This window comes from Quercus robur, chromosome 4 (genome assembly GCF_932294415.1).
Source record: "Quercus robur chromosome 4, dhQueRobu3.1, whole genome shotgun sequence".
NCBI classification, from domain to species: domain Eukaryota; kingdom Viridiplantae; phylum Streptophyta; class Magnoliopsida; order Fagales; family Fagaceae; genus Quercus; species Quercus robur.
The window spans coordinates 65,690,540-65,714,418 of record NC_065537.1 but is presented as its reverse complement, the minus strand read 5'-3'; the positions used below and the strand labels follow the sequence as shown (position 1 = coordinate 65,714,418).

Here is a 23,879-nt window from a genome sequence, read left to right as displayed (position 1 = left end):
GAGAACGTCTAAAAGAAAGAGCAGTGTTTATCCAAAATGACCTAAACAATCATATATGAGTATTTTGTAAAATAAATAATTAAATTTTATCTTATTAAAAAAAAATCTTATTTTAAAATTGACCTAAAACAGACGGTTGTTTTTGCATAAAGAGATGTAAAAGTAAAATGCATTCTCATTTAGGATGATCCACTTATTTTGCTGAAACTAAAAACTGTTTACTGAAATTATTATAGATAAAGGTAAAAGTTAGTTAAAATAGTATAATAAGACCCATATATAGTATCAAAAAATGTGATAAGACTCATGAATAGTAGTAAAAATAAGTTGAATAGTAAAAAAAGTTGGCAAAATTAATCATTTCAAACAAAGATTTAATAAAAAGTGTAGAAACTTTTTATTGAAATTATTGTAGATAAAGATAAAAGTTAAAATAGTATAGTGAGACCTATAAATAGTATCAAAAAATATGGTAGAACTCATAAATAGTATAAAAAAATAAGCTAAATAGTAAAATAAGTTGGCAAAATTAACCATCACAACAAAGACTTAGTAAAAGTGTAGAATTTTAAAAGTCCTCTCAAGAGTTGTCGTTTCTATATATAGGCGAGCTTTATGGAAATTGGCAAAATCCCAACCGTGAAAGCAACGAGCCCCCATACCATACCACCGAGCTTATCAGCACAGCAATCAGCACGAATTCACTGAGAGAAAGAACCATGGCTCCGCTCAATTCTACCAAACCCGACGACCCTCAGGTCTCTCCAATTTCTCTCTCTCATTTCATTTCCATGCTCTGTTTGGTTGCTGAGAAAATATACAATAATTGAGTAGCAGTACTTTGGAAACTTCTCTAACGAGCCAAACTCTCGGCAACCAAACAGAGTCTTAGCTTTTGAATATTATAGAAAACATGGTTTTTTTTTTTTTTTTGGGGATAATATGGTTTAATGATTTTATTTTTATTTTTAATTTTAATGAATTCATGAAATTGTAGTGTTCAAATAATTTTGAGTTATGCTGTTAATTTGATAATGGGGTGTGAGGAATTTGATTGATTTTATGGAAGTAGTTAGTTTCCTACTGAGTAATAGTAACTAGAATCCTTGAAATTTGAATAAATTACCTTAATAATCGTGGCATTGGAGATGTTTTAGAGGGCATTTTGATTGTTAAGTTTGCGCGTTTTCGATTCTTATATGTGTTTTTTGATTGATTGTTTTGACAGGTTCTGGTTGAAGAGAAGAAGTCTGCAAGAATATTGACATTGAACAGGCCTAAGCAATTGAATGCCCTCTCATTTCAAATGGTATCACGCCTAACTTACTTTTCGATCATGTGTTTTTCTTGCACTATCATTTATATTGTGCTTTTTAGTTGAAATATATGTATGGATGTATGTATGTGTATAAGTTTTCCTTTGTGCTTTTCTGCTTGTGTATATGCTTTTATTTGTTGCTGGCTACACTACTTTATATGAGAGGATCTAGTTTATGATAGCAAAACAGCATTTACAAATGTACCGTCTTCTCTTAAATCACCCCATAATTATTCTTTCCGGGTCTTTATATTATTTCGAATAATAAATGATGTTCCACTTGAATTTATTGAATACCCCCACTTGAGTCCTACCAGTTGAGGCTTTTACCCTCTTAATCAATAGAAAAAATATCCCACACTCTTGCACATTCTAACTGTAGGAATGAGAGAAAAAAAAAATGTTGGACTGTTGGAGTGGGGTTTATACTATGAACATCGGGTATCGTTTCTTTTCAGGAAAATTTCCTTTAAATAATCATGCAAACATAGGTTGGTTTTTTCTTTTGTTTGGAGAAACAGACATATGGTTGAATGGCATTATTTGGTGCAATTATTTTTATTCAGGAAAAAAAATGTAAAAAATAATAGTGGATATTGTTATTTTTGGCTTTTTCTTTCTATCAATTCTGGCAAGGATTGTCTTGCGAACCAGCCCTTTTTATTCTTATTAACTACAAGCTCAGCTTGTGGTTGGTGCAGAAGTAACTTTCTTTTAGATAAAAATTATTCACTCTCTAACCCAATATATGCATTAGTTTCAAAAGCAAACCTTGGTCAGTACTGTGAATATTTATTTCAGCACATTGTTTTTAGTTGCCAGCCACAGCTATAAGTCTGATTGGTTTTATCAGGTTTGGTTGACATGTCGGCAAGCATGTTTTATAGTAAAACTATGCAAGCTTTTCTTTTCAGACCCTATACTTTCAGTTCATAATACAAATGCCCTAGATTTAGATTTTATAATATAATTTTTTAGTCAATTATAAATAAAGACATAAAATGAATTAAATGCGATGGTAGGGTGCAAAGCTCTGACTGCAATTTTTGATGCTGTTTCCTTGTTTCAAAATATGGACTTATTAGTCTATTGAATTAATTTTTGTAATATGGATGATTCCTATATCTAGTCCTTCAGGTGGATCAACCTTGTTCTGTTTCTTTGTTCATTTGAATATACATGCCCTTTTCTTACATTTTGTTATGTCATCCACAACTTTACCTGGGAAGTTTCTGCCTTTTTCAGCTCTTGTTATTTTGGTTTCTCTCATCCCATTTAGTGGTCATGATACTCTGCTTTTGTAAGATAATGTTATGCATAACTAATTCAATACAGCAATACTTGTGCATGCATGTGATAGTGTAAATGAAGCAACCAATTTGCTATAAAATTTTATCCGGAACTCTGTGTTTAATGCTTCTTCTTCTTCTTTAATAAACATTCTAGAATTCTCAGCTATTGGATCTTTTCATTGCCTATGAGGAGGATTCTAATGTGAAGTTGGTAATACTCAAGGTATGTCCATTCTAAGAGACTATCTTCATGTCTTATATTCAAATTGCGTTGGAAATAAATCAGAAAGACAGTTGCATCTTTCTGACACTTTATTTTGGCAGAACTTCACCAATGTATATGCGGGTACATGACAGCGCATATTACATTTAATTTCTTAATTCAGATTGTGCTAATAAATCATTTTGATTGTTGTTTTGTTATGCATGTTGTAAGGATTTTGTCCTTAATCCTTTTTTTTTTTTTTTTTTTTTTTTTAAAAAAGCAACCTTCTTAAGGTTGTTAACTTGCAAAAGTTGAAGAAGTTAAACTTCATTTAGTTTAGTTGTAAATTCGCCTTATAAAAAAATTTTAAAATTTATTTAGTATAGCCAGTAAAGATTGTTCATATGCACAAATTTTATGAAAATTTCTTGTGCATATATGATACATAGGTGTTTTAATTGTTTAACTGAAGCTTATATTTCAAAAATTGGACATGCTTTCTGTTGTTTCAGACTTGCAGAGAAAGCAAACTGACTTCATGTTCTTTGTGGTCATATTTTTTAGGGAAAGGGAAGAGCATTTTGTGCTGGAGGTGATGTTTCAGCTGTTGTTCGGGATATTAGTGCAGGTATAGGCTCTTGTTATCGCTCATTGGACCACCTCGCTGATCCTTAACATCTAGATTATTAATGACCTACCACCCAGATAAGGTTCACTCTTGGTTGATATGGGATCATCTTCTTGTTAAATTTTCTGCTAATGTTCTTTTCCCTTCAATGGTTCTGTGGAGTGTTTCAGTCATCTCTTCTTTAGAAGATGCTCAAAGTTTTATGCAAATGTCAAGTTTTTATTACATCAATGAAAATGCTGTAATACTTCCCCCTCATATATGCATGTATTAGGTAACTGGAGATTAGGTGCAAATTTTTTTTGGAAGGAGTTCACCTTAAATTACATTATGGCAACATATCATAAACCCCAGGTGACCCAGTTCACTATGAAGTGTAAATTTTAATGTATTTTTAGCATTTGATATCCGCGTGTATGTATTCTTTCTAACTGTTAGCATGAAAACATTGTTGAAGGTTTCAATCCTAAATGGAATTGTCATGGGAGGTGGGGCTGGGGTTTCCATACATGGTAGATTCCGGGTTGCAACAGAGAATTCGGTATTTATCTCTATTGATCTCTAGTTTAAATTTATATAGAAATTTAATTTCTCCCTGCTGATGATTATGAATTACACACTTTCCTGAGACTTTAGACAGCAGTAATGTATTTTACTTATTTTATCTGATTCAATTGATTATTTTCAGTTTTGAATGCACAAAGTATGGAATTATATGTGGTTGTTTATCTCATGGTTCACTACTCCACACCCCCCCCCCCCCCTCTTTTTATTTAATTGTTGCCTGCCATGTTGTTCTTAACTTATTATGTATGATTGTAAGTACAATATTTGCTAAATATGGGTTGTTATACCACTTTTCATCTTACTTTTTTGGGTACTTAAATAATCTTAATGCTCCCTGAGTCAATTACAAAAAATTGTTGTGTTAAACTGATCAAGAAAAGAAAAAGCTCAGGCAAATGGTGAATCAATTGATCATGTAGAATGCTGCAGGGGGTTGACCTGCAGATGAAAGTCCTGCCAGGGGGCATCCAATTTTTTAGGAGATAAAATGGGCACCTTGAGAATCTTATTTGAAGACATTGTGCATACAACAAAGCACTGTTTGGCCTTAACCTTGTGTTTCTAATTTTGGAATGTATTCATGATATATTCTATGAGAATTCACCACTCATCCACCCAAAAGGACATTGCCTTGTCTACCACTTAAAATTTTCAAATTTTTTACCAAGGTCTGTAATGCCATAGTTTACTTATAGGGAAAAGGTCCATAAATGACTTAGCCTTTCCTTTGGTTGTGGCAATTAGAGTTTTCTTGAGTTTTCTCTTTGCAGACGAGAATTTTAAATGATGGTTTCCAAAATCTTCATTCTGCTCGACAATAAGAAATCTTGTTTGATTTTTTGAATTATTGGCAGAGATGCTTGAATGGTAAACAGAGTTTGTAAAAGTTTGACAAACTGGAGATTTGTAATATACAGAGGCGTTCAATTTGATCTGATTTTGATATTTTCCTGGTCCTCCTTGGGATCTACTATGTGTTTTTATTTTGGAGGTAAAACATTTAGCTAGGTAATTTTCATTGTAATGACCAATTGTTGGAGCTTAATCTTTGTTATGGCTTAAGCTTCTGGTTTCCTTTCCCCTTTTTTTCTTCAATGCTATCAATTGAAATGTTATTATTCATTTGTCTTAAAGTGCTATGTAACTTTGGTTTGTACATTCTATTTATTGTTGATGTGTTCCATATGGATACATGATTTGTATTTACATATAAAAAGAAGGATTGAGCAGTATTGTTTTAATTTAGTAGTTCTAGTTTTCTTGTGTGTGATCATAATGGCACTAAAGCATTGAATCACATTAAAACTCCAAAACAAATGTGCTTGGGCAATATTACTTAACCAAAAAAAAAGTTCAAGTGTTACACACCTTCCTATAAAAAAAAAATTGAAGAAAGAAATAGTAGATCTAGGTTTCTTGGTTAACACGCATTTGATATTGCAGGTCTTTGCAATGCCAGAAACAGCTTTGGGGCTCTTCCCCGATGTAGGTGCCTCTTATTACTTGTCAAGACTCCCTGGATTCTTTGGTAATGGCAGTACATCATTGATATATATAGCAACTCTTTGGATACCAAATCTTCCCTGAAAAAGGGGTGAAGTTCGTTTTCAGTAGGATTTTGGTTGTTATATTTCTTTAGCACTAAATTTTCTCGAGTAGTTCAATTCCTATTTGTAGGTTTTAATATGTATGACTGACTGATACTATTGTGAACTAGCAGTATTGGTGAGAGTATTATATGTGCTTGTTATCATGGTATGGGACAAGTGACCGAGAGAGGTGCATAATCTGTAGGTTGGGAGACTCATGGGGCACAAAAAGTAAAAGAAAATTAATAAAGAAAGAAGGGGGAAAAAAGGGATCAGGCACTTAAAGGGTGTTTACATTTGAGTATTAGAATTGATTAGGTGTGGTTGTGTCTATTCTTTAATATATGATTTGATGGTGTGGCATGTTAGGATTAGAGGGTGTAAAACTTGAGTTTTATACCACATCCATATAGAATTTAATCTCATTTATTCTATTGTAATTTTATTTATTAGAATATATATAAGTTGTTGGTATAGGAATTCTATGTTTCTAAAGAAAGATTAGCAGCAGGTTGCATCTAAGCTTAAAAGTGTCACAAAGTGGTCTTTACATACTTTTATGCTTGTATTCTACCCTCTAATTTATGAAATATTTTGCATTTTTTTGTTATTCTCATGGCCTTTTTTTTGGTAACCTTTTCTCCCCTTTCCCCTTTCCCCTTCCCTTCTTCTATGTGCATATCTTTTTGCTTATGTTCTAGCTACTTTCATGAAGTTATAGATTTAGGTCTCCTTTTCACTCAGATATTCATTATAATTCTAAATCATTTACAGGAGAATATGTTGGTCTTACCGGCACTAGGTTGGATGGTGCTGAAATGCTTGCATGTGGGCTTGCAACTCACTTTGTCCCCTCAGAGGTAGTGCTCCATCCTACTTTACATATTTGATTTTAGGTATATTGCTCAAAAATATAATGAAGGAAAAAGATACACTTGTTTGGTTGAGGAATAGTTGGAAGCAGTAACATGCATTGGCATGGTTTTGCTGGCATGTGGAGACTGTACATTCACATTATGATATATTGTATCTCTTTTTCTAAGGACTATTTTTTAAGGTTTTTTTTTTTTTTTTTTTGGTGGGGGGGGTGGGGGTGGGGTGGGGGGGTGCGAAGTACGTTAGTGATATACATTATACATACATATCTGTACTATACTTTTCTATGACAAGAGTGCACATCCTTTCTTATTAAAGGTGAGGGTGTCAGTTACTAGAAACATCAAAAATCAAATTTGCCAATGAGCTCTAACTTAAATGGCAGCTCCTTTTTCTATAAGAACGGTATGGATCACAAAGCAATGGGTTCGAGACCCATTTCTTTCCCCTCATTCTCTCCTCTTTTTTGTTTCTCAATATTAACATCTCTAAAAAAGCCACAATCAGGCCTCTAGTTTGGCACATTCCCCTAATTCTTGATACTCCAAATCTATTCTCTCCATTAAATGTGAGTTTTAATGTGAAATTTGTCATGATTTGTCATTGATTTTTATATGCACATATGAAGTTTTTGTAGATAAGAGGTACAAGGTTGAAATGATTGTGTTGTAAATGACAACATATTGGCACAAGTGTTTTAGGTTGTAATGGTAGCAAGCTTTGTATTTAAAGCTCTTACAAAGTTCCAGAAGCCATTCTTGTAGGATCCCACAAGCTTCGTATGTAATGTGCTTACAAGAGACTTGTTTATTATATGTGTATATGTGCGACATACTTTGCATTTTATATAATATTAATTTTTCAAATAGTTGCTTCTTTTAATATGGCATGGAGCTTTCAAATTAATATTCAAGGAAATGTCATTTGTGATAGTAATTGATTTGCAGTTGATTGAAAAATCAGGTTTTCAAAGATACAAAATAAAATTATATGTGCTGAAAAGTAGACAATGGGTTTTTTTTTTTTTTTTTTTTTAAGTCTAGGTACTTTTTTTAGCTAACTTGGGTGTCCAAAGCTCTTGGAGCCCCTAACTATTCTCCCGGGCATGTGTAGTCCCTTATCCCACACATATAAAGTAATTAGAGGGAGGAATCTCTTGTGAGTGATCCCAAGATGCTAGCTAGGAGTTTTAAACCTAGGACCTCATAGATCTGATGAGGACTTGAGAACCACTAGATCAAACCCTTGGGGTTAAGTGTAGGATATACTTACAAGCTACAGTACCTACTTTCTCTTTAAGAGTTGTCTTCTAAAATCTTTTGACTCATGCCATTAACATGAAATGCTATGCATGTGTAGTACTCACCTTTCTGTTTCTCTGCCAAATGTTTTATTTTTAATTTGCAATACTGTGGCATTTGAATGCCTTATGTGTTTTTGATTATTGGCCAGAGATTGTCTTTGTTGGAAGAAGCACTGTGCAAAGTAGATTCAAGTGATCCTGCCATAATCTCCGCGGTTATTGATGAGTACTCACAGCAACCTTATATGAAAGAGCAAAGTGCATATCACAGGTTATTTCTGCATTCATAATTGTAAATATTATTCTTTTTGTAATGACCTCTACAGTTTTTATTCACTTAAATGCATTGTTCTAGTTAATGGCGTCTACAGTTTTTATTCATTAAACTGCATTCCATGCATGCCAAGGATTTTTAATAATTATGATGTCAAGGAAATGAAATTAACTCCTCCCAATGAATGTTCACATGAAAAAAGCTTAATTGATTTATTTTCTATATGTATCATCTTAACATACATCAATAAATGAACTATATCTCACAGATTAAGTGCTAGACAATTCTATCAGAATAATTTTTGTATTACAGAACTAATGTTTTCATTTTTGAAATGCAAACCTATGCCTCTGTCCAAGATCCTCTAATTTCTAATATTTTTTAATATTTTCTTGATTAATTCCAATCCTCAGTTTTTCCATGGTCACTTGGCTACAGATTGAATGTCATTGATAGGTGCTTCTCTCGAAGAACAGTTGAAGAAATTATATCTTCTCTTGTAAGTTAATAATATTAAATTTTATGTGTGTTGATAAAATGAATTTGTTGTTATCTTTGTAAGATGTCTTCTAATAGTGTACAAGTGCTTTGAGTAATATTCTTTTACTTTTGGTGTTTGCATGTTACCACTTGCTGATAATGATCTTGTGCTGGCTGTTTTAGGAAAAAGAGACCTTGAATAAGAAGGATGATTGGATCTCTGCAACACTCCAGTCACTGAAGGGAGCATCTCCAACAAGCCTTAAAATTTCTCTGAGATCGGTAAGGGAGCAGCAAGCATTAATACTGCCATTCCAGTCAGCATTTAATTGTTATAGAATGATTAACTTGTGTAGCTGTGTTTAAGATATTCATTATGTGACACAATGCATGTATATTCTTATCTACAACCTCTGATTGGTTAACTTAGATACTGTTGTTAGCATCAGATAAAAAGGTTTAACAATCTCATGGAAAAGGGGGCCTGCTTAAAATGACAGATAGGATGATGGAGTGATTCTCATTGTATAAGTAGGTTAGAAGATATGTTACCATGTTCCCCACTTGGGACTGCAAAAGAAGCAACCAATAATGCCTTTGAGTTCTATCTGTTGCTATTTGTCATCCATGGAGACGAGACATGGCTTTTATGCAATAAGGACACCAACACCAAACGTCTGAATATAGGACATTAATATCTGACACAATATATTTTCTAGTGGGCAGGACAGAGCATGACGGAGACACAATAGTGACAATATGAAATGAGTATTTATCTTATTAGATATCCTAAGGGCAAAGATTCAGCGGTTGGTCTTGAGAAGAAAAAATTTACATACACACACATACATACATACATGCCTCTTCTTCCTTCATAGGAGCTCTTATTATGTCTAAGTTATTTTGTTTTAAAGTAAGCAAATAAAGTTATATGGTTTCTCAAAACTGTAGAGTATAAATCTTCATTATTAGGAAATAAATGAATTAGTATAAATCCTCACTATTAGGAAAAAATGAAATATGCCAATGTGTCTTCACAAGTCTCAAGAATTTTGGAGTTTGTATCAAGTGTCAATTCTGTACAGGTGAGAACTATCAGATATCTCAAGCTTCATCATGTGATGCAGTCATGGAAGATTAATTTGTTATTTGCAAATTTGTCTAGTCAAGACTTATTTTATGGACCTATGTGTGAAGTCCATTTGAGTAAACGTCATGTGGTTCTAAAGGTCTTAGGATTAAAATCGTTTTTAATTTGGATTTTTATTTAAATGTTATGATCAATTTTGTATTTAGGAGCAAAATTGTAATTTAAGGGTATTTTGGTAGTTTAGTTGAGTCTAGAATTTTCTAGGAGATCCCAAGTATCATGGGTTTTTCATTTCTCTCTAGAACAATCAATTGAAAAAAAAAAATAGATAAGGCTTCGTTCCCGTGTTTGTTTATGAAATTAGTTTGACACCTAGATTGTTATCTGCACCTAGCACATGGGACTTGTGACATAGTTTGGCACTGGTTAATCAGGAAAAAAGATGTGCTATGGCCATTGGAGAGCATTTGAGTTAAATACTTTAGTCACTGTGGGGTGGGGATTGTGGTAGAATTTGAAGGAACAACCAGAAATGTTAGAGAATGAAGTTGGATCCTAAGAAAGAGAATGTCCTGCACTCCTGCTATTATGATTCCTTTTTTGTTTTATAGGCCAATATAAGTTTTGTCTTGATAAAAAATAAATAATGGCCTTGTACCGTTTGCCTGCTTTTTTTTGCTTAAAGAGAAAGACGCAGATTGGGTGATATGCACGATGCTTTTTTTCCCCGTAAATATGTGAAATCATAGTTGTAATAATAGTACACAAAATTTTATTAATATGTGCAAGAGAGCATATCATTTGAAGTATGAAGATGGAATCTGGGGGTTATCTGACATATGATCTCCTCTTGTATGGTTACCACCATTAAAGAAATATGATACACCCGGATCTATATAAATGTATGGCCCTGTTGAAAATAGCTAGTGGAACATCTGCAAGAATCTTCATATCACTCAATAACTTTATAAATGTAGACAAAACTAAGTTGTCTCATGAGATTGTTTCCAGCTAATGTTTATTCTCTTCTTGCGAACAGATTAGACAAGGAAGGCTCCAAGGTGTTGGTCAATGCCTTGTTCGTGAGTATAGAATGGTTTGTCATGTCGTGCAAGGAAAACTCAGCAGGGATTTCTTTGAGGTTTCATCTTACTCACATATTTTTCTTCTCCTAATTTCTTCTTTTGAGGATCATTTAAGACCTCCCCTTTTACTGTAGGGCTGCAGAGCTATACTGTGGGATAAGGATAAGAACCCAAAGGTAGATATGCATTCTTTTTCTGTATCTTTGGTATTTTAGATTTCTCACTCAATATTTTTCATGAATATAGATTGCTGTTTATTTTTCTTATTTCATCTTACGCTCTCTCTCTCTCTCTCTCAGTGGGAACCCTCTAAATTGGAATTTGTTAGTGACCGTATGGTTGACTCATACTTCTCTAAAGTGGATGATGAAGGCTGGGAAGATCTAAAGTTCCCTGCAAGATCTAATTTGCATGTATGTGCCATTGCAAAGCTTTAATGCATGAAGGCGAAAAATGGGGAAATTGATGTACTTTTTGAATCATAATAAAATGGATATCAACCTAATGTGTAGTTTGACAATAATAATAATCTCATTAACTTTCTTTTTGGTCAACCCTTGTTCATAAAGCCAATTTTAGTTGAAATGATGGAAACGATTTCAGTCCCTTACTGTAATTTTTCGTTTGTAAATCTTGGAAATAAGTTTAAATGCATAATGTCAATTGGAGCAGACCATGAGGTTCTTTAGAATACGTTTCTTGGCCCCTTCTTGTGTTTTCAACAAACCGTAAGAAATTGCCAGTCTTTCAATATGCAGAGAAATTTACTTTTCCTTCTCTACCTCATCCATGTTCACTAGATCTTCTGAAGTCTCTGCAACATGGCCAGTCAGTTTCAACTTTTGAGTCATTTGATTTAGCATTAGGTTCTTTAGATTCTGGATGAGATCGATCTTCAACCAGATGTATGGGACACTCCATTTACGACATTGAGCTGCAACTACCTTTTTCATGCATAAGTTTTCTCATTCTTCTAACTTCTTCCCCACTTTTGCGTTCTAGCATAGATGTATGAAAGCAAAACATAGATTCCATCATTTTCTGGTTCCAAAATATAGCGAGTGTCTGGCTGCTTCCTCCCTAACTTGACATTTTTAAACACTCTGCATGCACCAATTTGCCCCATTTGGTTCCATGGGCATTTGTTTTTTGTTTTTTTTTTTTTTTTTATTATTTATTAATTATTTATTTATTTATTTTTACGAGATCTATAGCTTCCTTCAAAAGCCCTGCTCTACATAAAAGATCAAACATGCATCCATGTTATTCTAACATAGGGCTTATTCCATATGTTGTCCTCATAAAGGTTATATAATCTGGCTGTCTAGCATCTGATGGAATTGAGCTAAAGTCCCCTCACCAAGGCCATGTAGAGCAAGTCCTTGGTTCATTGCATTCTATGAGACTACATCTTTTGCCTATATATATGTCATAAAATACTCCACGAGCATTGTCTATATCTCCAGATTTTGAGTACATTTCAATTAATGACTTCTTGAAACTTGTAGGATGCTCTAGTTTAACCATCTTGATATATTTCATGGATCCAACTCCCCAAATCTAAAAATCACCAAGTTGAGCACAAGTTGAAAGTGCTGCCAAAATGTAGATATGGTGTCTGTTGAAAACAATGTAGATACGAGTGCATGTCTGTATGTAGAAAACACGTGTATCTATCCATAATCCTTACTTGATGTCTTATGTGTTGAGTTGAGTGCCGCTTTTGCTTTTCTGATTTTACACTTCAAAAATCAGTCTCCTTTGAGCTGGACCTCGTGTCGTGTTGAACAATGATTCCTTTTTTTTTAATCTCATTTATTTAAATATTATGCTAGTTTATATTATAATATTATATTTTTTTGCATGGATGAAAATATCCCAACAGGTATGATTGGGTGCCAATGTGGGGTTCTTTCTTTTTTGTGTGGGTTTTTGTATGTACCATTAAAAAAATAAACTTATTTAAATGATTTTTTTTTGTGTGTGTGTGTGTTAAATGATTTTTGTGTGTGTGTGTGTGTGTGTGTGTGTGTGGGAGGGGGGGGGGGGGGGAGAATAATGCTACAAACAAAATAGCTTTTACAATAAATTTTTAAATTGAGTTGATCGATTATTATTGATTTTTGTATGTACCTGTCATTATTTTTTTATCATCCACCATTAATAATTTGTCACCTCAGACAATTATGAAATTCATTACCTCAAATAGTTATGAAATTTTTTGTTTTTCTAAATTTATTGAACTTAAAATGAATGCTTCATGGTCATTGGATTGAGTTGGACTTGCTTGACATGGAGGCACCCAAGCTAAAAGACATCCAGTACAAATAATTGGTCAATTAAGAGCGAATTCAGATCTTTGAAACTTGAAGCCTAGTATTATTGATTCGCCTCTCTACCATTATATACTTCTAATTGAAGTAAATCTGCTTCAAATCTTATATCTTCGTTTGATTATTTAGCTTCATATCCAAAGTTAGATTTACGATTCATTAATTCTTGGCAAAACTCCAAGGTATTTTTTTCCTTTTTTTTGTCTCGCTTTAATTCTTTAAAATGTTATGTTGTCTACAACATCAATAATACCGTTACAATTGAACATCTCCGTGCGTGAGCACAAGTTACAAGTTAGTTCCACTATAATTCCACCATGCAATTATTGATTGAGATCTAAAACCAATTATTAATTATGCCATATGCGAAATTAAATAGAGGACTCATGACTTGCTAGCTGCAGGGCAGTGCTGATTTTTCTAGTCTAACAAATAATTTTTCTCTTCTATTTGGACGATGGTCCTTTATAAATTCTAAGTGTCTAATCAATTAGTCTCTACTTGTACACTTATTGCAATTATCACAATTATATTATCTCAAATGTCAAAGGTCATTGTGGTCACTGAGAACAATATCTTCTTCAACCAACTACCAACTAGAACATATTTACTAGTCTTTTTTTTATTATTATTAATTTTATTAGAACATATTTACTAGTCTTGGTAAACAAGAACAAAAATCTTATGTCCCATACACCTTAAATATCTTCTCTAAACTTTGCATATTGCAATTGGACTGAGGTTTTCAGACCCGGACCGTTCATTGAACCGTAAAAGGGAGATGTTCAAGGTTTTTGAGGTCGAACTGGGGTCGAACCGTGATGACGTCATAATTAATTTAATAATTAATTAAAGCCTAAATATAGATATTAAATTTATAAAACTAGCAAATTGACAATATATCTATATATGTGAGGGAAATTTAATGATTTTCAAGCATATATTTAATAATTAAATAAGAAAGTTAATAAAATAAAATAATAACCATGAAAACATTAAAATTTATGATTAATTTTTGAAATAAAGTTGAATATCTTTGAAGGATTTTAATTATAATTTTTTTTATTCCTTGTAAGAGATGGATAATTTAATTAAGTAGAATAAAATTGTGTTAAGTTGTTTTTTTTAAAATAAAAAAAAAAAAAAAAATTGCTAAGGGGTTGGACCGCACGGTTCTCACCGGTTCGTGCGGTCCAACCCCGGTTTTAACGGTTCACGGAATTAACAAAAAATCCGATTCTTTAGGCTTAAAAAACCGGTTTTCATCCCGGTTCCTGGGTTTCACGGTCCGACCTCCCGGTCTGGTCCGGTTTTGAAAACTATCCCTAGTTGAATAGTCACACTGTCAAATTGGTTGTTTTTATACCCAACTAAGTGCTCTGTATATGCCCTGGTTATCTAGGGCAAAATTAGCAACTTAAAAAGGATATATAGGAATCATAAAAAGAAATAATTATCCTACATTTTCTGCTTCAACTGAATTGGCTAAATAAGTATTGTTCTTTATTTAATTTTTTTTTAAAGTAATAATTGTTAAAATATTTTGTGTAGTTTGTTTATGTGATAAAGGGTGTGAGTTTGTGTTTTAAGACTTGTTTCATCTTGAAATTTTTCAAAGTCTTTTGAAAATATAAAGTAACACAAATGCCAACAAATAAAACAATTTAGAAAATTTATGGACATGTTTTTTTAGAACACTTTAAATTTTAGAAAATTTATGGACATTCAAGAACATGTGCGTGTGTGTAGTGTACTTGACCATGTGTGCGTGAATTTTTTATTTCTTAAATAATTGGATAACAAACTCCTTAGGGTAGGAAAATTATTAATTTAAAGAAATAGTTTTTAACATGCCTCAAAGTTGCATTATTTTTTTGAATAATTATCAAAGTTACATTAAAATGTTACTAGATCCCATGATGTGCACAGTATTGCTAAAACGTTTTGCTAAGAAAACATTAAGAACGCCCACTGTGGGGCTCGAACCACGACTACAAGGTTAAGAGCCTTGCGCTCTACCAACTGAGCTAGACGGGCTTGGTTCGTCATTGACTAAAACTAAGATACAACAAATGGAGCAAGAACATTTTGGCCACTTTCTCATGTTCAGTCAATTTCATACTAGCTCTTTTTCTTCTCTTATTTATTTCCTCCTCGTGGAATTTCATATTACCTATTGGATTCCCTTAAAAACATGTTATCAAATGAAACTTCCTTATCTTTTTCCAAAGTCCCTAACTTGATATGAATCAAATTTAAAGATTAATTTATTAATCTAATTTTTTAATGATACATACTTTTTTTTGGGGGGGGGGGGGGGGGGTGAAATGATAGATGCTATAGGTTCATAAAAAAGACACAAATTTGTTTTGATGTAAGCGAGATTCAAATGTATGTCGCTTATTTGAGAATACAAAATTTTCCCAATTAAGCTAATTGAAACTCATTATTATTATTTTTTTTCTTTTCAAAATTTGATAAAGGTTATGGGAAGGGATTTAAAACTCTACATATTTTCATTGGAAATACAAGAAAATATCAATTAAGTAACAAAGTTTTTAATGAATTTAATAACTGTACGTTTTTAGACCCCTTAAACACAAACATATTAACCTAGTTGTTTAGCCAAGTGATTAACTTAGGTAAATTATTCAAATCTAGGTTAACACAAGTAAATCATATCATTGAAATAGTGAGGAAAATAAAGAACACAACGATATGATAATCCAGGAAAACCAAACGGTAAAAAAACTAGGGAGGATTTAACCTACCTATCCTCAAGGTAAAACAGATCCACTATGAAAGAATTAAACTTTTACAATAGCGAATTAGACCACTAACATCTTATTGCTACCTCGAGTAGAAAGCTTACTACCACGACCACGTGACAGCTCCAAGTCCAAGGACTACTTTCTTGGATTCATAGCAACCACAAGTACTCCCACTTGTGTTCTCTTTAAGCTCTTTATGCAGCAACTGAAGCGATTACCAAGCTCTTGACATCAATCTTGATCTTGATAACCCTAAGTATGTATGAAGGCTAACACCTCTAGATTTCACAAGAGATTCATACACATAGCATATCAACAACCTTTAAAACGTGGCTAGGGTTTTTCTTTTTATACTAAAAGCAAAATATAAAACCCTACATGTCATATGGGCTTGGGTTGAGTTGGAAAAATCAGGAGAAAAACAATCTGCATGAGCTTCGATCGATCGAGTCTAATTTTTGATCAATTAAGCTTTGCAGATTTACACAATAAATCCTGCAGTATACTCAATTCCAACGTTACACATAAACACACTTTGAGTAGTAGTCTAAATCTAGACTAAATGTTTTGATCATGGTTTGCCAACATTACACATTAAAGTTCTAATACATTAGTTCCTAATTCCTTAGAACCTAACAATAACTATTTAGAAAGCTATTTAAGGGTGAAAGGAAGTATCATAAGAACATCAGGCGAACTTTTTGTTCTACAAATTTTTGAACTACTTGATTTCAATTGATCGATCTTGATTTCTCTTTACCAAAAATCTCTAGACTTGCATAGTGATAGCGTTTATCAGACTTTGTCTTTGATTACACCACATGATTACAAATGACATTGAAAACAATAACATTAAAACTTTGTCATTACAAGTAAACTTTTGTAGAGATTACAAGAAAATTTGTTGAGGAATTAACCAATACCTAAAATTCCTAAAACTTTCACATGTAAATCAGCTGACTAACATATCAAATGCTTTGCATTTAAAATTGAGATGATTGACTTGATTCACCTAATTGAATTGATGAGCAAGTTGGATATAAGTTGTCTCTTACATCCCCTAGAGATGATAGGAAAGGCTTGGAAGGCATTTATGAGCATTCAACTTCTCCTTCAAGCATTTCTACAATTTTATTCATTGATGGTCGATCACTAGGCTTCATTTGTATGCACCATAATGCAACTATGATCATCTTCTCAATTTTTTCCTTCTCCCCCTTTGTGGCATCTTCCATTACTATGTCATTTCTTTCGCAAACTTGGTCATAGACCCAAGTTGGAAAGTAAATTTGGTCTACAAATGCATTAAAGTTCTTTCTTCTACTTGCCATTTCCAACAATAACATGCCGAAACTATAAACATCAGCTTTATAAGAGATGCCTCCAATGTTCTTATAGAACAACTCTAGAGCCATATATCCTAGTGTTTCTCTTGCAAGAGTCAAAGAAACTATGCTATAATCTGGAGGATAAAGTTTGGCAAGCCCAAATCAGAAACTTTTGGGGTGAAGTTCTCATCAAGAAGAATGTTATGAGGCTTGATATCAAAATGTAGAATTTGCATGTCACATCCTTGATGTAGATATTCAATTCCACGACCTACTCCAAGAGAAATCTCATATATTTTCTCAACACTTAAGGGGATACTTCCTTCTTGAGAAAAAATGTATTTGTCGAGAGAAACATTAGGCATGAATTCATATATAAGTGCACACTTTGGTCCCTCAACACAAAAGCCAATGAGTTGCACAACATTTGTGTGGTGAATCCTTCCAATTGTTGCTGTGCGCGCCGGAAATGAGACTGTTGGGCTTAACCTCACTTGGGCTCACAACTTATTTATAAAGTGGGCTTTAGGATTTCCTACTTTGGGTCGTTCTCGGCACAGAAACTCAGAGTAATATCCCTCCTCCTTTCCTAAATGACTGTTTTTTCTCCCTATTTTCTGAACCCCTTCTTCTTCCCCAACTTCTCCTATTTATAGCTCTAAGTTAGTGGGGAGATCATGATTACTACCATTGTTAGTGCAATTGAAGGTCTAATATTATCTGTTATAAGTGGATGTTTAGGTGAGAGTGGAATGCAGCGATTATGACTTTGGAACTTGGTTCCAACTCAGGTGAATATGCTCGGTAGTGATGTTCCCCGAACTGCCGAGCATCCTATGGTACGGTCGGACAAGGTTTCATTGATTGTTCGGGAAATTTATGCCGAGCATAGTTTAGGGGCCGAGGCTCAAAACTCGTATTTCTTGAAGGTAGTTTCAAGCAGAGCTTAGAGTGATGGGGCTGTGCCATTGGGCTTGAGCCTAGGGCCCATCTAGGTCTTGGGACCTTGGTGCCGTACAGTTGCAACTTCACTAACAAAGTCTTGACCGTTGGCTTTGGACTTATCCAACATCTTTATAGCTACAAGATGACCACTTCGAAGCTTTTCTTTAAATACAATGGCAAAGCCTCCTTCTCCCAATTTCTCTGTGAAACCGTTGGTCATCTTCCTAATTTCTAGGTAGGAGTACCTTATGGGCATGAGGTTATTGTGGCTTTGCAAAAAATCTTCAATTGCGTCATACGTTGATAAATTCCTCCTACGCCATTTATAAATTAAAAATGCGACCACAAATGGAGTCCCAAATAAAAAAATTTCTGCAAGGCGTATCACTGTAGGATCATAATCGAAAGACCCATTAGAAACGAGTTATCAACTAGCTGCTTGCTTTCGCTGCAAAGTGTATCACTGCATGCTAAATTCTTTTTATTAATAGCTTGAATAGGCTTTGTTTCAAGTGTAGTATCTTTATCTTGTCTCCACTACTAAATTATTTGTGATAACTTACATAATTTCTCCTATTTTTGGGGTTGGTTTCAAATTAAATATACAAAATTTAAAATTGTAATTGAAACAATAAGCTTTTTAAATCAATTCACTCGGCCCCCTCATTGAATTATTGTTAACAAAAACTAAGGGAAATTCATCTAATTTATATTTAAAACGTATATAGATATCACAAATGCTTCCATGTGAATCATATATAACATTTAGCGCAAAAGAACTTTCAAAATTATTTTAAATAATCCTAGCAAATAAATGCAATCTAATGACGATCTGATCATTTTTTTTTTCTGCGAATAAAATATCACTTTGTGTTGATGTTTGACGGGTCTTTATGTGCAACTGATTTGATTCTTCAGAACATTTAGTTGACAACGATCTTTTTGAGGGACAAATTGAAACAATTTAAAAAATGTAGGACTTTAATTGAAACTTTTCAAACAATAGGATTAAATCTAATTAAATTCACACTGATTTGAACTAAAAAGAGAATTGTGTAACGGTCGGCCAATTATTCTTCATCCTTCTTTTTAAAAGAAATGATTTTGCAAAAAGATAGAGGAAGTTAAAAAAAATGAAGAAAAGATCGATTAAAATCAAAAGAAGTTAAAGGCCAGATTAGAAAATGTACATAAACAGCTAAACTTTTAACACTATCAATTGTGTCACGCCTAAATATTTTTCTCTATGCATGGTAGATGAGAAAGAATCTCATGCATCAATAGTAATAACTAAGTTCAACGACTCTGTGGTTCACATACCATATATATGCAGGGAGTATACATATATTCAGTACTTCAGATAATTATTCCTAGTAATTTGTGCTTCAACTTGGCTTGAGATTTGATTAAAGCCATCTCAAGTCTCAACAAACAAGAATTTCAATAGTCATCGTTCTATTTTTCTCATGGTTTCTAAGATCTAAATGAAGGGGTAAAAGTTGGAGATCAAGCACACAACTTGCAATCACGTTGTGGGAAAACAAAACAAAACAAAACAAAAACAACTTATGCAACTCTATATATTTTCTTAGTTCTAGTCGATATTATCTGGTTCCTTACCTCAGTACCTCTGCTTATATATCTTATATATTTTTCATGATGCCAGTACAAGCTTTCAGTATGGCTTGTAACACCTGTAACACCCCAAGCCTTTTTCTTAAGAAAATTTAGATGTGCATAATATCTCAAGTGAATTTTAATTTTTTTCTTTAAGGTGGTTAATTATTTTTTTGCAAAGGTCTTTTGAATATCTAAAGCATATAATGGCATTTATGTGATTTGTGGTAATGAGCTTGGTGAAAATTAAGGAACTGAAGAAACTTAAGGGTAAAGTGGTAAATGCCTCCTCAAGATATTTGTAGTTAATGGTCCACAATCAACACAGCCCCCTCCTTGAATTTATTTATTTATTTTTTTTTTTCATTAGATTGCTAAGGATTTCGTTAGTTGCCCAGTTTCAAAACAAAGTAGAAAAGTAGCATCTCGAGTTTTTAAAACTCGAGTTTCAGGTAGAAATCGAGTTTTTAAAACTCAAGTACTCGATTTGTGATCATATTTCAAGCACAGAATCAACTTTTATTTCAAACTCTCACTTCACTCTCCTTCACACCTAAACATACAAACCCCAAACCCTCACTCTACCGGAGACAAGTGCATCTCATCGGCGGTAGAAAACCCATCGGCAGCAGACATGTAGGTGGCACTTGAACCACATAGAAGCAGCAAACCAAAAACAGAAACAAAAACAGGAAAATAGTGCAGATATATTTCAACAACAATTCTTGAAAGATAAACCATATTTTTCATACTTCATATTCATGCATTGAGTCATCATTGATGAATCCTCATTCCAATTTCTTTTAATCACCATTACCAAAAGATTGGGCACCTACCTGATTTTATTCCAGTAGAAATCAAGTCTTGCAGATTCAAGATTAGTGAGGCGCCAATTCGTTGTTGCAATGTGGCACGTTTTTTGACTCTATTTCATAAGAAAACAAGTTTTGGAAACTCGTGACATAACTCGAGTCTTATAGACTTGAGATCCATGTGGCCTAAAATTGCCACATCCTCAAGGGAAACTCGAGTCTTGTAGACTCGAGATTGATACTGAACTCGAGATTCGGAAACTTGAGATGCTACTTCCAAAAATCTTTCAACTCGCACGCTAACTTATAATATTCTTGCCCACCACTATGCTAGGGGGCAAATTACCCCCCCCCCCCCTCCCCCACCCCTCCTTGGATCCACACGGTTCTCTCCCTCTTCTTGTGTTCTTCTCTAGCTTCTTCTTCTCTTCCTGTTTTCTCCACCTCATGGCCGAACCATTGAAAGCTTCCTCTACTCACAACCACCCATTATCACCACTTAAAGCAACCTAAACCACACCAGCACCGCTCCATTTTAATGGAGGCAGCAAGTGTTCCCATTGAGTTGCTGAAACAGTGGTGTAAAGGTGAAATTTTCTTGGATCTCCCTATTGTTTTGGTTATGGTCTAAAGCTTGTGTAGAGTCAATCTCTTAGGTGGGGATAATATTTTGATATGGGTATTTCTTCTTGAGGATGTTTAGAAAGTGGGTAATGCAAGCTTCAGATATGGGTTGTGTGAGATTTTTTTTTTAGTTTTGTACGATTTACGGTTTTGTATGAGTTTGCTAAACTTTATTTTGTGGTCGCTTGTTGTGTTAATTTCTTAAAATTCTGTTATTTATGTATAGTATCAATGATAAAATGGTTTGTTGAGAATGAACATATGATATTTCTCGAAAAGGGATATGAAGTTTGGTGTTCAAAAATACCATTTGACCATATTTAATACTCAATTTGTTTTCTGTAGAAACTCTGCACACATTGTAGTTAAAAGTTAATAATAACTACCATAGATTGAATCTGGAAGCCTAAGATGGCTATAATGAAAGCTAATACACATATCTTTTACCTGATTCAAGTCTCAAAGCATTTGGGCTAGTATAATAATTATAATGATTTCTCTTTTGGGACTGTAAATCTGTCCCTGATAGATTTGAGTATGCTGAATTACATGATTTTTAATAAATTATAGAAAAATCATTTTGAACTGAATATTTGGTGGTAAATACTAGACATATAAAGGCTTCTCCCTATTTAATTTCAAGCTTTTTGGATAAAACTAAGTGGACCAAACGAATTTTATAAAAAGGGCTGACCTGTTGGAAGTTAACTGAAAGTGTAATTAAGATGCTGAGACTTTAAGGAATTTACTCCAAGCTTTTGTTGTGTGGTTTAGCCTATAAGTTCATATGTGCTTTCTATGACAAGTGTTTTACTTTGGCTAATTTTGTCATGGTTTGGTAGTGACATACGTTGTATCAAGTTGGTAAATGGACATCATTTGCTGAAGCAAAATTAAAGGCTTTGGTTGTGTTGTAGACCTATAAGTTTCTTGTATGCTTGTTTGGTTCCCATTTGGGTAGGGGTACTTCTTTTGGGATGGTCAAGCTAGGCTTTAAGGCCTTAGGTTTGATTTTTGAGGGAATTCTTTCTGATTTATTGAGACAAATTTGATAGCATAATTTTGTAGTAGGCCTTGTTATTAATAGGCTCGATACTTGTGTTTCTAGGTTCCAAGGTAATTGGTGATGGAACTAGTAACTTGATTGGTTGAATGCAGTGCCCAGTTGAGGTAAATTTGGATTGGACTGCTAAGGTAAGTAGCTTTTTAATGGGATTTTTGAAAAATAATCATGTTGCATGAATGTTGTTTTTGAGTTAGACACGCTTTTGGAAACTACCTATGGATCCTAAAAACTATTGTGTCGTAACCTTAATATATATATATATATATATATATATGATTATATATGAAAATGCATCATATTTGGTATTGCAATTGGGGAAATGCATGAATTGTTTATATGGAAAAATGAGCATCTTTTATTTAATCTTTGATAAGGAAATCATGGATTTTATGGTATATTAGAAAATTTAAAGATGCTTATCTTGTTTTGTTATGTGGGAAATTGATAGAAAATCTCTTGACAAGAATGAAGTTGAAAACCTTATAAACTTTGTGGAAGTTAGATTATTTAAGATTTTTCTGAAATTACCTAGATATAAACTGTGTGTTTTAAAGTATATGTAACCTGTGAGCTTTATGTGGTTTTAACACCATGCCATATGTGATTTCCCGGTGATCATCCAATTTGGTTTCCGTAGTCTTTGTGACTACAGAATCAAATCCAGGTTAGTACCCTTTTACTTTGGATGATATGTTCTTTCTTGCTGCCCATGGGGGGAAGAGGTTCCTTGATTGTGTATGGGTGAGATTGCTGCCCATGAGGCCAAGAGACCACATGCAAGAGAGGTTCTATTTGACGCGCTTTCTCTGCTGCCCATGGAGGGAGAGAAAAACCTTGAGGGTATGGGTGAGGCTGCTATCCATGGGGCCAAAAGTCTGCATATTAGAGAAGACAATATCATGCCAGTTGTGGATGGGTAGATCCCTTAACCAATCTATGTGATAGTGTGGTATCTTTGTGATAAATTACTGTATGCTATATTTTATGGCTTTGGAAACTATATTGTTAGCGCTCACAGATTATGGTATATAGTTTTAAGGTATTTACTTTGAGAAATTTTGTGTTCCATTATTTAATCATTCTTGTCATACTGTTATGGAAATGATCTTCCAATATTTAGTTAGAATTTTCTCAAATTAAAACATGCTTTGTAAACTGTTTATCATCATGAAACTTGCATTTCTCCCACCCCCATTAATTATACTACTTATTGGGTTTTAGCTCATCCCACTCTCCAATAGCTTTATAGATACACTTGCTATACCTCGGGCATGGAGCTTGTTTTATTGGTGTTGACTGGAGCAATATGCTAATTGAGAGATTTATGCTATGATTGGTTGGTGACTCAATTTACTAAATTTATCGAGGCCATAACTAATTCTATCAAAGGTTGGCTCTTGAGATTTGTTAGCCTTGAGCATAGTAGGCCTAGATTTTGTCATTGAGGTTGCCCATCCTAGGAAGAATTGTGATTATATGTTGATCCATTTGGAGTTTTGGAATTTCATGTATATTTGGAGGCATCATTTGTTATTTGTATTGTTTGTAAATGTCTCACAGAACTCTGACTTACATTGTGAGAGTTCACAATGTTTATTTATCTTTATCCCAAAAAAAAAAAAAAAAAAAAAAAAAATCCCCTACATTGTCTCTTTAAAGGCTCGGTTTTTTATGCT

The 23,879-nt window shown here is 33.6% G+C and overlaps 1 protein-coding gene and 1 non-coding gene across 4 annotated transcripts in view; one reads left to right on the top strand and one right to left on the bottom strand.

Annotated features, from left to right (window-relative positions):
- Nucleotides 1–597: 597 nt before the first annotated feature.
- Nucleotides 598–23,879, top strand: part of LOC126723393 (3-hydroxyisobutyryl-CoA hydrolase 1-like) — a 108,590-nt gene continuing 85,308 nt past the window's right edge. Inside the window, exons 1-14 of one of the 3 annotated variants that reach the window (XM_050426785.1) lie at nt 598–758; nt 1,229–1,309; nt 2,765–2,833; nt 3,380–3,443; nt 3,718–3,797; nt 3,901–3,984; nt 5,454–5,538; nt 6,374–6,459; nt 7,928–8,049; nt 8,491–8,551; nt 8,716–8,814; nt 10,662–10,763; nt 10,842–10,883; nt 11,007–11,378. In XM_050426785.1, coding sequence (XP_050282742.1) covers nt 720–758; nt 1,229–1,309; nt 2,765–2,833; nt 3,380–3,443; nt 3,718–3,797; nt 3,901–3,984; nt 5,454–5,538; nt 6,374–6,459; nt 7,928–8,049; nt 8,491–8,551; nt 8,716–8,814; nt 10,662–10,763; nt 10,842–10,883; nt 11,007–11,144 — 1,152 coding nt within the window. In that variant the 5' untranslated portion in view covers nt 598–719 and the 3' untranslated portion in view covers nt 11,145–11,378. Of the gene's footprint in view, nt 759–1,228; nt 1,310–2,764; nt 2,834–3,379; nt 3,444–3,717; nt 3,798–3,900; nt 3,985–5,453; nt 5,539–6,373; nt 6,460–7,927; nt 8,050–8,490; nt 8,552–8,715; nt 8,815–10,661; nt 10,764–10,841; nt 10,884–11,006; nt 11,379–23,879 lie in introns of those variants that run through there. The other 2 variants (XM_050426784.1, XM_050426786.1) reach the window with 2 other exon arrangements.
- TRNAK-CUU (transfer RNA lysine (anticodon CUU)) lies at nt 15,006–15,077 on the bottom strand. Its single transcript has one exon. It is a non-coding gene; the product is annotated as a tRNA-Lys (tRNA).